General features: G+C 45.6%; 1 protein-coding gene across 1 annotated transcript in view; it reads right to left on the minus strand.

Moving 5' to 3' along the window:
- Positions 1-13,985, minus strand: part of DOCK6 (dedicator of cytokinesis 6) — a 92,574-nt gene that overhangs the window by 1,900 nt on the left and 76,689 nt on the right. The window contains exons 28-35 of the mRNA XM_032210498.1: positions 10,442-10,612; positions 8,108-8,247; positions 6,151-6,320; positions 5,241-5,392; positions 3,922-4,104; positions 2,542-2,668; positions 1,798-1,885; positions 411-550 (exon numbers count right to left, since the gene is read on the minus strand). Coding sequence (XP_032066389.1) covers positions 411-550; positions 1,798-1,885; positions 2,542-2,668; positions 3,922-4,104; positions 5,241-5,392; positions 6,151-6,320; positions 8,108-8,247; positions 10,442-10,612 — 1,171 coding nt within the window. The remainder of the gene's footprint in view (positions 1-410; positions 551-1,797; positions 1,886-2,541; positions 2,669-3,921; positions 4,105-5,240; positions 5,393-6,150; positions 6,321-8,107; positions 8,248-10,441; positions 10,613-13,985) is intronic.

Consider the following 13,985-nt stretch of genomic DNA (forward strand, 5'->3'; position numbering starts at 1 on the left):
ATCACATACATTTTGGAAAGCAGAATCCTTTCTCTTTAAGACCAGTTCTGAATCCTCCACAAGAGAGATAATAGAAAACCTCACATTTATTTTATTTATTTATTTATTTATACGATTTATAGGCCGCCCAATCCCGGAGGACTCCGGGCGGCTTACAACGAAAGAAAAAAAGAAATCGTAAAAAATGAAAATAAAAACAGGTTAAAATCAACACACATACATTTGTTTTGATCGGGGCTGGACCTCAACAATGAGGTCAACAGCCCCAGGCCTGCCGGAATAGCCAGGTTTTAACAGCTTTTCTGAAGGCCATGAGAGTGGGCAAGGTCCGGATTTCTGGGGGTAGCTCGTTCCAAAGGGTCGGAGCAGCCACAGAGAAGGCTGAGACAGAGAGGACAAGACAGACTTACTGAAACTCAAAGCTTTATTGTAATGAGAAAGGCTAGATCTTACTTGCACAATAATTTCCAGGGTATCCAGCACCACCATGTTGGCCTCTGTAGCCAGATTTCCATCTACCAAAGCATCCTGTTCCATTTCTTCCTTTGACCTGTGCAAGTGATAAAGAAAGTGAACATTAGATTACTACCTAGTCATGAAAAATGTCTCACATTTGCAGTTATTTAGTTGCTTTCTCATCATTGGGCCACCCCATTTGCCTCTGGAGCAAAAAGCAGGATGACTTTTCCTAAAAGGGAATCCTCCCTGCAGGACACGTCATGTGAAAGTAACTGGCCAGCCCAAAACTTTTGGGCTTTTCCTTCCCCAAGAAAAAAATGACCAAATGGGAATAAAATTAGGCTGTTGAGTTAATGGAAGGCAATGGACAGAGAAGCAGAAATTAAAAAAAAAAAAAACTTCAGTACTGCTTGCTGGGACACGACTGGTATGTGTGATTGTAGAAAAGGACCATAGCTTTCCAGCCTTGGCTGGAAACTCCCCAAATGCATCTATTTGGTGGTAGGATATGGAATGCTGGGTAATATAGGATGATATCAGATAGCATAGGATGCAGAATGCTGTAATCAATAGGCACATGGCCTGGCCCAGCAGGGCTTTTATTATGACTGCACATTTAGGTGCAGTGAAAGATTACTATTGTACTACTGAACCAAGTTATAGTATAAATTAATTCTATACTACGTACTATAAATTAATTCATTTTGGGAAAGGTAAAATTTGTATTACAATGGAAGAATTCAAAGAGTAAAGGCTGCATTACTGCCATTTGGGTCTGAAGGAAACCTCTGAAACTTTCAGAAAGAGAATGAACAGTGTTTCTCAACCTTGGCAACTTGAAGATGTCTGGACTTCAACTCCCAGAATCCCCCAGCCAGCGAGTTGAAGTCCAGACATCTTCAAGTTGCCAAGGTTGAGAAACACTGAGAATGAAGCTAAGACATGGAACTCCCAATTTCTGAACTGACGTGAGAAGTGCGTTATTTAATTTGTTTTGAGTTACTCCCAGAGGCTTCCACTCACACAGCTGCTAGAATAAGAAAAGCAATGAAGTTGCTCTGAAAGGTAACATGCAATGGTCAAATCAATTCTTTCTTCTTTGGAACAAATGTACACATGTAACTAATAAATAAAAAGGAGACAAACCCCCCACCCCCCCTGCTTTTCCAAACTACACGTGGCCGCCCAATATGTATCACGCTGACTCCTCATCAGCAGAATGTGATCATGACGATCATCGTCATCATTCTAGCGATTATCTATCCACCGCAGGATGAAGGCCACGTCTGCATGTTTCCAACCAATGTGCAGATATGCCAGAAATGCCCACAAACGCACTTGTCCACCTTGTCCGAATTCTGTCTCCAGTGGGCAATATTCTTCCTCCAGCGAACATTTTCTTGGTTTGCAAAGGGACCACGCTCTGCTGGGGGGAAAAGGGGGGGGGAAGATTAGATTAGATTAGATTGCTTTTATTTATAGGCCGCCCTTTTCCCTGAGGGGACTCAGGGCGGCTTACAACCTATAGGGAGGGGATACACGTAATGACATATACAGACAGTACATAATTAAAAAATAGAAGCAACATTCATTCATCATTCGGGTGGGGACGGATCCTAATCCGAAAGGATCTGGCTTTCACAATTGCATAAATACAAAATGTGTTTTGAAGGGAAAAATGCTTAAATGACCAGCTTCTCCCTTTCATCCTTCTTTCCATCCTTCCCCAAGGATGGAAGATCCATCTGGGTTCTTGATTTTACTTCAAACAGAACTTCCTTACTACAAATAGGACTTTATCATGGAGCAACACTTAAAAAGCAGTATGTCTTTAATTATGGATCCATTTCCATAGCACTACAACAGATAGAAACTTCTTTCTTCATTCTTTCCATTTGAACTGATCTAAAAACTGAAGAAAATCAAGTCCAATGTGTTTATTTCCTTCAAAGTTTTTACTACCACTGACTAAATTTTCAGTAAATGTGGCCCAGAAATGGTCCATCTTGTGAGGAGAAGGAACTGTAGAAGCAAAATTGTGCTGGTGTCCTACGTTGCCCCATGAACTTTCGCTTGTCTCACCTCGGCTACGTCGAACCATTTCTTGACGTGCCCCAATAGTGCCTAAGATGGCTTCCTCCAGTCGCGCCTTCATGTCCAGAGATTTCTTGAAGGTCAGGCTATTGATGCGTTCAAAGGCCTTTTTGCCCTTTTTGGGATTAAGAAAGAAGGAGATACTTGACTGCAGGAATGAGATCTGCCAACCAATTGCCCACAATTCTTCAGAAATAGGAGAAATAGCTTCCCATAGAACAAAGTAATCAAAGGCCTATTCAGAAGGAGTTCAGCAGTGAACATCATGGTTTGCTGGCTCCACTGAAGGTGTTGGTGCTGAAGCTGAATCATCTTACAATCCCAGCACCAGATACTGTAGAAATTGTCACATCTCAGTTTCACTAAGACCATTTCAAAATTCCATTAATAACCTCGTATTCCAGGGGTGGGTTTCTCGCCCTGTTCCAACCGGTTCGGTTGGAACGGGGCCGGCAGCGTCCTTGTGCATGTGCGCGGCGCACGCATGCGTACTAGCGTCTGTGCGATGCTCCAGCTGCTCCTGGAGGATCGTGCAGGTGCTGTATGTGTCCTGCGCATGCGTGGAAGCGCAGAACTCGTCAAAACCGGGTAAGGAACGCAGGCGGGCGGGTGGGCCCTTCGCCGTTCCCGGAAGTTACTTACTTCCGGGTTCGCTGACCAACCGGTTCGCAGGGACCGCCGCGAACCGGTTGAAACCCACCCCTGCCGTATTCCCTCCCCATTTCCACTCGCTGCTATTAACCATTCATCTTTTTTTAAATCAAGAGATTTCTCAATGTTTTATGGAAATGCTGATAACATGGAGGCCAAATTAAAGTATTTTTTAAGTCACTGAGTTTATTTATTTTTTCTTGCATTTGTCTTCCATCCAGTTCCACACAGAAGACTCTAAGAAGAAATTTCCTGATTTTGGGAAGATACAACATTAGTCTTTCCTGTCCCTAACTATAACCAAACTCTTCTGCTGAGACTTTACTAAAGCATAGCACAAGAATAATTGTCTTTCCAAATTCAGTTTTGATATCCTGCTATTTGACTCAGGGGGATTAATTATTTTGATATTCATTCAACTACTTATTTATTGGCTAAACCACTCCACAGTCTAGAGTTATGTTTTGATTAAAAAAAAATCAATACATTATTATATTTTTTTCAGCTTTTCCTAAGCACCGTGTTGCTTTTAGGCAAAGATTTCTTATAGTCAGGTTAAGAGGCTTGCGACAAAAATGTTTATGAATTATATTTTTGGCTTTCATACCAACTTCTGGGGAAATAGCATAGGAGCCGAAGACAGAATTCTTGTTTTCTCTCAACCTTTAAAGGAGAGGGAGATAATTGAAATATTGCAATTCTCAAGCTTCTTCCAACCTTGTACTCAAAGCAGGAGACGCAGAGGTAGAGTAGGTCAAGGAGACGGTTCACATGGAAAGCCGAGAGGTCAGCCAGCCAGCGATGCAGCAGAGCCCCATCTGCATTCTTCAGTACCCACAGAAGACAGACCAGCAGGTTGCGACTTGCCTCAGCAGACAACATGCTGTGCTGGCGGAGAGGCTGCAGATGAAGAAAAGGCCCCGCAAACAGTTTACGAACAAACTCCAAACATGTTTCACGCTGTGCACTTTTGTAGATTGTACAATTGTACATGCACTTTTGTAGATTGTAGATGTACATGCACGATAGGATTTCATGGATCTAATCTATCCTAATTGGAAGAAGTGCTGCCATCCAAAGGAGGAGGGAGGGGGAGAGTTATATCTGCAGGCAAGAGTTATAGCTTGGTGGTCAAGTGAAGAAGACTCCGGTTCAATCCCTGGCATCTCCAGTTAGAACAGAAAACTCCTGGCTGGAACCTGAAGTCTACCTGCCAGTCACAACCCAAAAGAAGAGACTAGCTTGCACCAACTTTTAGAGCCGAGGTGGCTCAGTAGGTAGAGTGCAGTACTGCAGGCCACTTCAGCTGACTGCTATCTGCAGTTCAGCGGTTCAAATCTCACCGGCTCAAGGTGGACTCAGCCTTCCGTCCTTCCGAGGTGGGTGAAATGAGGACCCAGACTGTGGGGGCGATATGCTGACTCTGTAAACCGCTTAGAGAGGGCTGAAAGCCCTATGAAGCGGTATATAAGTCTAACTGCTATTGCTATTGCTATAACTAACATGGTACCTGGCAGCTTCATATCTCTTCTACAGCTTTTAGATGCCATCCAGAATAAATGATCCTCAATGCCCTCCCCCCCCCCCTTTTTTTTTTTTTTTTGCTTAAAATGCTTTTTCTGAAGCTTGGTTCACGTTTGCTCAAGATATTGTTTTTATCAAAGGATAAGCACAGTAAGATGTATTCTCAGGGGCGGCTCTCTCACTTGGCATTTGAGAGCCTTTTATTCTGGGTTGTCCCACAATATTCAGCATGTGCGGGTGAGTATAAGAAGGCTGCTGAAAGGGCATGTTCCTATCTGTCTGTTGGATTTTTTCCTGAGACCTGTGGATATAAAGAGCCCCTGTGTGGTTGGATTCAAGGCACTGGAGAGGTAGAAATCTGAGGTGCACACGGTCTCATCTCTGAGAGAAAATTTCCTCAAAGGTGGAAGTTGTAAAGCTTCAAATCCAGATGTGCAGGAATTCTCCACCCTCTTAAACCTGGATTCTGTTCTACCGTATGCTCCCATTTCCCAAGATCAATAGGCACTCACCACTGATGGCATTTGGAAGACCGTAGATCGATGGGTATGAGGCAAAGGAGAGCCCGCAATGGCCATGGCAACTGACTGGCTAATGGTGTTGCCATCTCCATCTCCATCCTCAACCATCACAGAAGCAAGCCGCCCTCTCTGGAGATGGTTCTCTGTAAAACAGAATTGACTAGCGTTTGAGTGATAGAAGGAAAAGTAATTCTTTTCCCACCCAATCAGCCACTTTAATTGGGTTCCATCTATGAAAATAAAACAGAAACAAAACTTTACTGTGTTTACATACCAAAAGCAGCTAACAAAAATTAACAAATCATCATCTGCTGATTTAAATATTGTAAAAACGCAACGAAATTGTACACCAAAATTAAGTAAAGGCCAAACATTGTTGTTAGAACAATAAATTGGTGTTTGGAAGAAAAGGTACTAGCCTGGGACTGCTAGAATCTGGATGAAAGCAAACTCAATCATCAAGAAGTTCTACAATGCTGACCAAGTACACCCAGGCAAGCAAATTCAATATTTCCTTTATTGATTTGTTCTATTTAGAAGACTGCTCAATTGACAAATGACTCAGGAAACCGTGCAAAAAGTATCATATCCCACTATGGCAAGTTAAAATAATTAGATCTCAAATGCACACGTCCATAAATTGCCATGGCCAATGGGTAGAACCAGGTTTTTTAAGGTGGCACAGTGGTTAGGGTGCGAATGCTGGCTGGGGAATTCTGGGAGTTGAAGTCTGGACATCTTCAAGTTGCCAAGGTTGAGAAACACTGCGGACTACATAAAGAGCTGAGGACAGCAGACTTGCCACTGGCAACAACGGCTGAGAAAAGTGGTCTCCTTTGGCAGAGTCCGCGCACACTGGCAGCTTCATGGGTTACCATCCACCCCTCGCTCCTGGCCTTACCTGTGAAGTCATAGAGCTGCGGTAGGGCATCCATGATGATGCCAATCAGAGGCAAATAGAGCTGAGCCACTTGGGCTCGCACCGCAGGGTCCCTGTAGCGGGAATCAGAGTCGTGGCTGCACAGCAGGTTGTGCAGAGTGCAGATGGCTTTCTTGTGGAGGAAGAAGGCCCTGATAGAGGGAGGGAAAGGTGTTTAGAACAGAAACATGAAATGCTTCTATTTATTTTCACTCCTGCGCAGACAGAGGAAAACGCTGGTCATTGTCCATAGGGTAATAAGGAAGCATCCGAGACCTTTCTTCATTCCAGAAGGCCAATTGCCATAAGGAAGTAATAAAAATATATTCACAGACTTCCAGCTGACCCTTTCTGAAGTAGGAAGCTAAGCAGTGTCAGGCCTGGATCAACTGCGAAGAGGCAACTATCAAGGAAAGCCAGGCTACAGTCAGCTTCGGAAATCAAAACCACTTCCGTAAGGTTTATTTATTTATTTTATTTTATTTTATTAGTTTGTATGCTGCCCACTCTCAAAAGACTCAGGGCGACACTGCTTGGAAGACACTTGTTTTTGTCATCACTGTGATAGAAAGCTGCCTTAGATTAAGTCATATCATAGATCTATTCTAGAATAATTTGATTTCATTGATTGATTTGATTTATTTAGCTTGTATGCCGCCCTACTCCCGGAAGACTCAGGGCGGCTAACAATAAGAAGGGAAGGGGGGTACAAAAATAAAAACAACAATTAAAAATCCAGCAACAGTCATAACATCGGATGGGGCTGGACAAAATCAACAGCCTCAGGCCTGCCAGAACAGCCAGGTCTTCGTCGCTTTGCGGAAGGCCGGAAGGGTAGTGAGGGTCCGGATCTCAACGGGGCCTGCCCCCAAAAACCGCATGGCTGGGGTCACACACAATTCAGAAGATTTTAATGGGAATGGCCTCCTGCACATATACGTGGAATGGCTCTTTCAGCATTACTTCACTAATGTCAGAACAAGTTACTGGCTAAATCCGGGATTCGGCGGCCTATAAATCTAATAAATTAAATTAAATTAAATATAAGCTAAATTCAAGTAAGCTGCAGTTTCTGGTCTGGAGAATAGAGCTCATCCCCTCCAGAAATCCCTTTGAAGGTTCTAGTTGGTAGTGTGGAGAGGCTGAGCCCGCCAGCCCTAATCTCAGAGCATAAGCAGCCTCTCCGGCAGGAAATCTGTCCTAAGCTGTGAGCAGAAGGTAAAAGGAGACAAAAGCTTGTTTTCTATTTCAATGCCTCTTTTCTTTGTTTTATTCAGTGATGCCTCAGACGGAACTTTGACGTTTGCAGGAAGAGATAAAAGACACACATTTCACTGTCCCAAAGGTGCTTTTTCAAGACAACTGGACTTTCTGGTTTTTTCACTTCTCATCCAAGAATCTTCTTCAGCTCATTTCAGTGCAAATTCTCTCCTTGGCCAAAGAGGGATAGTCTTTTAGTGGCCCTGGGTTACACTTCAGAGGAAGGGCAAAATGAAGAATCCAGGGAGGCAGGGCATCAGGGATACTTCTGCTATCTGCCTTGATGGTTTCAGAGGAGGGGGTTTCTCAACCTTGGCAATTTTAAGATGCATGAATTTTCAACCCACAGAATTTCCTAATTAGCATGCTGGTAATTGTAGTCCACACACATCAAAATTAACCAAGTTCAAACACTGAAGCTGGAGAAGCTTCTTGGATAACAAGCGAAATGTCTTCAAAGAAAAAACAGAATGTCAAGTTGCCTCTTGAAAAAGCACCTTGGGGACCACCTGGAGGACGGAGAACCTCCATAAACAAAGTTAAGACACATCGTTTTACACTAAGTCCTAGTTTGAAGGAGTGGAAGATAATAAATCCCATTTCTGGCCATTGTGGTCAAGGAATGGAGGAGGACAAATGCACCATTCCGCTTCTGTTTCCCCCACTGGATCATACCTACCCCTCCGCATCAGGTTCCAGGATGAGTGCCAGCTCCATCAACACCAAGCCTGCCAGGAAGTGCTGTTGGCGAAAAGCTGTAGAGAGCTCAAACATGCTGGCCACGCGCTGGTCCTGTGTGTGGCTGGAGAATGCCGAACTCTGCAAAGAGGAGGAGCCAATGAAAAGCCAGGTAAAGCTACACCTTGAGTAATCCGAATTCCATCTGCCAGTCACTGTCGACTGGCGACTACGCGGAGGAGAGCCTTCTCGGTAGTAGCTCCGACCCTTTGGAACGATCTCCCCGTGGAGATCCGTACCCTCACCACCCTCCAGACCTTCCGCACAGCCCTTAAGATCTGGCTATCCTGTCAGGCCTGGGGTTAAAGATTATAATCCGTCCCCTCCCGAATGATGAATGTTGTGTTCTAGTTTTAATTATGTATTGTTTTATGTCTCACTGTTTGTATTCCCCTCCCCATGAACTGTAAGCCGCCCTGAGTCCCCCCAGGGAAAAGGGCGGCCTATAAATAAACCTTTCAATTCAATTCAATTCAATTTCCGTTCTCATGAATGCAAAGCAAAAGGCGGCGATCCAAGTCCCCCCTTTGTAGCAGTTACTATCTCTGACTTCAGTCTGAACGTCTCAGGGACTTCCCACCTCCCTTTAGAGGCCATTCGCCATATTGAGTGGGATGTAGAGGGAAACAGAGAGAGGAGGTGGAAGATTGCAGCAGTGTCAGTAAACCAGAAGAGATAACTCAGTGGTAGACATTCCCCAATAGTGGAAAATGTTTCTTTTCCATCATATGAGAATAACCTTCTTTTCCCAGGAAAGAAAATCCTGCTGTCACCTCATGTCACTGTTTGTCTTATCCATAGCAATTCTATTAATTCCTGTCCTTGGCCTGCTCCTTATTTGCCTTTTTTATACACTATTGCTTTATATCTTGCTTTTTCTCTAAGGCATGCAGGTATTACAACATATAGAGCCGAGGTGGCGCAGTGGTTAGCGTGCAGGCCACTTCAGCTGACTGTTATCTGCAGTTCGGCTGTTCAAATCTCACCGGCTCAAGGTTGACTCAGCCTTCCATCCTTCCGAGGTGGGTGCAATGAGGACCCGGATTGTTGTTGGGGGCGATATGCTGACTCTGTAAACCGCTTAGAGAGGGCTGAAAGCCCTATGAAGCGGTATATAAGTCTAACCCCTATTGCTATCTATCTATCTATCTATCTATCTATCTATCTATCTATCTATCTATCTATCTATCTATCTATCTATCTATCATCTATCTATCTATCTATCTATCTATCTATCTATCTATCTATCTATCTATCTATCTATCTATCTCTATATCTGTCTGTCTGTCCATCCATCCATCCATCCATATCTCCTATCTATCTATCTATCTATCTATCTATCTATCTATCTATCTATCTATCTATCTATCTATCTATCTATCATCTATCTATCTATCTATCTATCTATCTATCTATCTATCTATCTATCTATCTCTATATCTGTCTGTCTGTCCATCCATCCATCCATCCATATCTCCTATCTATCTATCTATCTATCTATCTATCTATCTATCTATCTATCTATCTATCTATCTATCTATCTATCTACCTACCTACCTACCTACCTACCTACCTACCTACCTACCTACCTACCTACCTACCTACCTAATCTATCTATCTATCTATCTATCTATCTATCTATCTATCTATCTATCTATCTATCTATCTATCTACCTACCTACCTACCTACCTACCTACCTACCTACCTACCTACCTACCTACCTACCTATCTATCTATCTATCTATCTATCTAGAGCCGAGGTGGCGCAGTGGTTAAATGCAGCACTGCAGGCTACTTCAGCTGACTGTTATCTGCAGTTCGGCGGTTCAAATCTCACCGGCTCAAGGTTGACTCAGCCTTCCATCCTTCCGAGGTGGGTGAAATGAGGACCCGGATTGTTGTTGGGGGCAATATGCTGACTCTGTAAACCGCTTAGAGAGGGCTGAAAGCCCTATGAAGCGGTATATAAGTCTAACTGCTATTGCTATGGCTATATCCCATTTTTATATATTTCCCAAAGGCCTATTTTTCTGGCAAATTTTCCCTGAGCCACTGGTCTTTTTCCACCATCACCCCTTAGCTCACTATTATTTTAAGCAGAAAAATTCACAGATCCATCCTAATCCTAAAACCTGGCAGATAACTGGAACCTCCTTAGTAATGAGAGTGGCAACTTCTCAGTGAGACTTCTGATGAGAGTACTGAAGGGGAGAACCTGACTTTCAACAACAAACTCTTGTCTCTCATCCTTTTATTTCACGCTGTTCTACCTACCTGGGACGTTGCTGATGAGACGGAGGGAGAAGGGGAAGCAGGAGGGGAGAGGCCACTGCAGGGAAGATTTAGGGTGACATAATGTTCATGGCTGCAGACGATACGGATCAAGTCCATCCTGAGCGCAATGAGGGCATTGGGGTTTTGTGTGGTCAATAGCCAGTTATTGATCTGGAGAAGTAGGGAAAAAAACACACCTTGAATTATCCTAGCCTTAATGTAGCGATGCAGCTAACATCTTCTAGGCTCAGAAAAACATTATCCCAGCAATCCATACAGTCAGTATTCAAGAGTTTTTCCATTAAATTAGAAGCTCAAAAATATGTAACGGACAGGCCTATCTCTATCTCCAGGTGCAGCCATAAAACACAAGTAAACAAACTTTTTCTGCAAGATGTAGAAAGGCTGAATGAGAAGAAACACAGAATGAGGTCCCAAATATTCTGTGCAAAAACGGTACCACTTCACAATTGGGCAATTTCACAGATGAAGATGGTTGGACAGCATATAGGTATCATAAACATGAAGTTAGAAGAACTCAAAAAAGCAACTTTGGTGAAAGGACTTCTACCTGATCATGAATACACAAATAAACAACAGAATGACTGAACATCAGCAGCCATTCATAGTAAAACTGTTGAACTATTAATGTTCTATTCTAAGCTTCCTGGTTATTGCCCTTCTCCCTGTTTTAGTAGTCAATGCCATTTCTCCACATACCGTATTTTTGGATTATAAGACGCATCTTTTTACTTTAAAAAAAGAGGCTGAAAATCTGGATGCGTCTTATATACTGAATACAGCACTTTTTGCCCCCCGAAGACACCAAATTTAATCTTGTGTATTAATCTTACTGCCTGAGAAACAGTCACACAAGAGAAGGAACTTAATGGTCAGAGAAAGAAAGTTAGGAAGGACCCTAATTGATCAAACAGTTGAAAGTTGTAGTGGAAGATTTGAATTTTCACAAGATTCTGTTAATGTAGCTTTACAATAAAGTAGGTTTAGCTGCACAGGAGACGGTGAGTGCACACAGGCCGATGGTGTCCGGCAACTGCCGCAACCCGCACACAGCACAGGTGAGTTGATTCCCTGTCCAGGCAGCAGACGGAGGCGGAGGGAGGGGAAGGCACGGAATCTGGATGTGCTGCACGGGCTGCAGGAAAGCTGAGAGTCGGTGAGCCGGAGGAGTGGGCGGCCATGGGCGGCTCATCTTCCTGCAGCGGCACTGGCAGCAGACGGAGGCAGAGGCATTGGGGGGGGGGAAAGGCGGGTGATCCAGCCGCATTGTGGGGGCCGTGGAAAGCCGGAGGTCGGTGGGCCAGAGTGACCGACCGGCCACGGATGCTCATCTTCATTTAGGATTTAGGATTTTATTAGTATTTATAGGCCGCCCTTTTCCCTGAGGGGACTCAGGGCGGCTTACATAAAATAAGGAAGGGAGGGTACAGACAATAGACACAAACAATACATAGAAGTAAAATAGTAAGCAACATTCATTCATCATTCGGGTGGGGACAAATTATCTTTATCCCCAGGCCTGACGGGCTAGCCAGGTCTTAAGGGCTGTGCGGAAGGTCTGGAAGGGTGGTGAGGGTACGAATCTCCACGGGGAGATCGTTCCAAAGGGTTGGAGCTACTACTGAAAAGGCTCTCCTCTGTGTAGTTGCCAGTCGGCACTGACTGGCAGATGGAACTCGGAGGAGGCCTAATCTATGCGATCTAATTGGTCGCAGGGAGGTAATTGGCAGGAGGCGGTCTCTCAAGTACGCAGATCCACTACCATGGAGGGCTTTATGAGTGACAAGTAGCACCTTGAAGCGCACCCGGAGATCAACAGGTAGCCAGCGCAGCTCGCGGAGGATAGGTGTTATGTGGGCGAACCGAGGTGCACCCACAATCACTCGCGCGGCCGCGTTCTGGACTAGCTGAAGTCGCCGGATGCTCTTCAAGGGCAGCCCCATGTAGAGCACATTGCAGTATTCCAGCCTAGAGGTCACAAGGGCCCGAGTGACTGTTGTGAGGGCCTCCCGGTTCAGGTAGGGTCGCAACTGGCGCACCAGGCGAACCTGGGCAAATGCCCCCCTGGTCACAGCCGTCAAATGGTGGTCGAAAGTCAGCTGTGGATCCAGGAGGACTCCCAAGTTGCGAACCCTCTCTGAGGGGTATAAAATTTGACCCCCCAGCCTGAGCGATGGAACGCTGATCGAATTATTGGGAGGGAAACACAACAGCCACTCGGTCTTCTCCGGGTTGAGTACAAGCTTGTTAGCCCTCATCCAGTCCATAACGGCCTCAAGACCACGGTTCATCACATCCACCGCTTCATTGAGTTGGCACGGGGCGGACAGATACAACTGAGTATCGTCCGCGTATTGATGGTATCTTATCTCGTGCCTCCGAATGATCTCACCCAGCGGTTTCATGTAGATGTTAAATAGTAGGGGGGATAAGACCGAACCCTGCGGCAACCCATATGTTAGGGGCCTAGGGGTCGATCTCTGCCCCCCCCACTAACACCGACTGCGACCTGTCCGAGAGGTAGGAGGAGAACCACTGTAAAACAGTGCCTCCCACCCCCACCTCCCGCAGTCGTCGCAGAAGGATACCATGGTCGATGGTATCGAAAGCCGCCGAGAGGTCGAGGAGAACCAGGATGGAGGCATGGCCTCTGTCTCTGGCTCTCCAGAGATCATCGGTCAATGCGACCAAAGCGGTTTCTGTGCTGTAGCCGGGTCTGAAGCCCGACTGGAAGGGGTCAAGATAACTTGCTTCCTCCAAGGACCGTTGAAGCTGGAAGGCCACCACCTTCTCGACAACCTTCCCAACAAAAGGGAGGTTGGAGACTGGACGGTAGTTGTTAAGGACAGCTGGATCCAAAGATGGCTTCTTCAGGAGGGGTCTCACCACCGCCGCTTTAAGTGCGGCGGGGAAGTGCCCCTCCCGAAGAGAGGCGGTAACAACCGCCTGGATCCAGCCTCGTGTCACCTCACTGCTGTTGGCAACCAGCCATGAGGGGCACGGGTCCAGTACACAGGTGGAGGCACTCACAGCTCTCATGGCCTTGTCCACATCCCCAGGGGCAACATCCTGAAACTCAACCCAGAGGTGATCTACCAATTCATCCTCTTGTGCCTCGGCTGGAACTGCAGGGATGGAGTCCAAATCCGACCGAAACCGAGCAATTTTGTCCGCTAAGAATTGGGCATAATCCTCAGCTCTATCCTGCAAGGGTTCCCCCATATCCCTCCTATTTAGGAGGGAGCGGGTTATCCTAAACAGGGCGGCTGGGCGGGACTCAGCGGACGCAACCAAGGTGGCAATATGAGATCTTTTTGCTGCCCTAAGTGCCCTGATGTAATCCTTGGTGCTAGTTGTTAGGATTGCTCGGTTCGATTCGGATTTATCGGACCTCCATAAGTGCTCTAGGCGTCTCCTCCGGCGCTTCATCTCCCGGAGCTCCTCGGTGAACCAAGGAGGCCTCCGGGATCCGCCTCGACTTGCCTGCAACCCATGCGATGTGTCGGGATCGCCTGCCTTCTGC

Source organism: Thamnophis elegans, chromosome 2 (assembly GCF_009769535.1).
Source record: "Thamnophis elegans isolate rThaEle1 chromosome 2, rThaEle1.pri, whole genome shotgun sequence".
NCBI classification, from domain to species: Eukaryota; Metazoa; Chordata; class Lepidosauria; order Squamata; family Colubridae; genus Thamnophis; species Thamnophis elegans.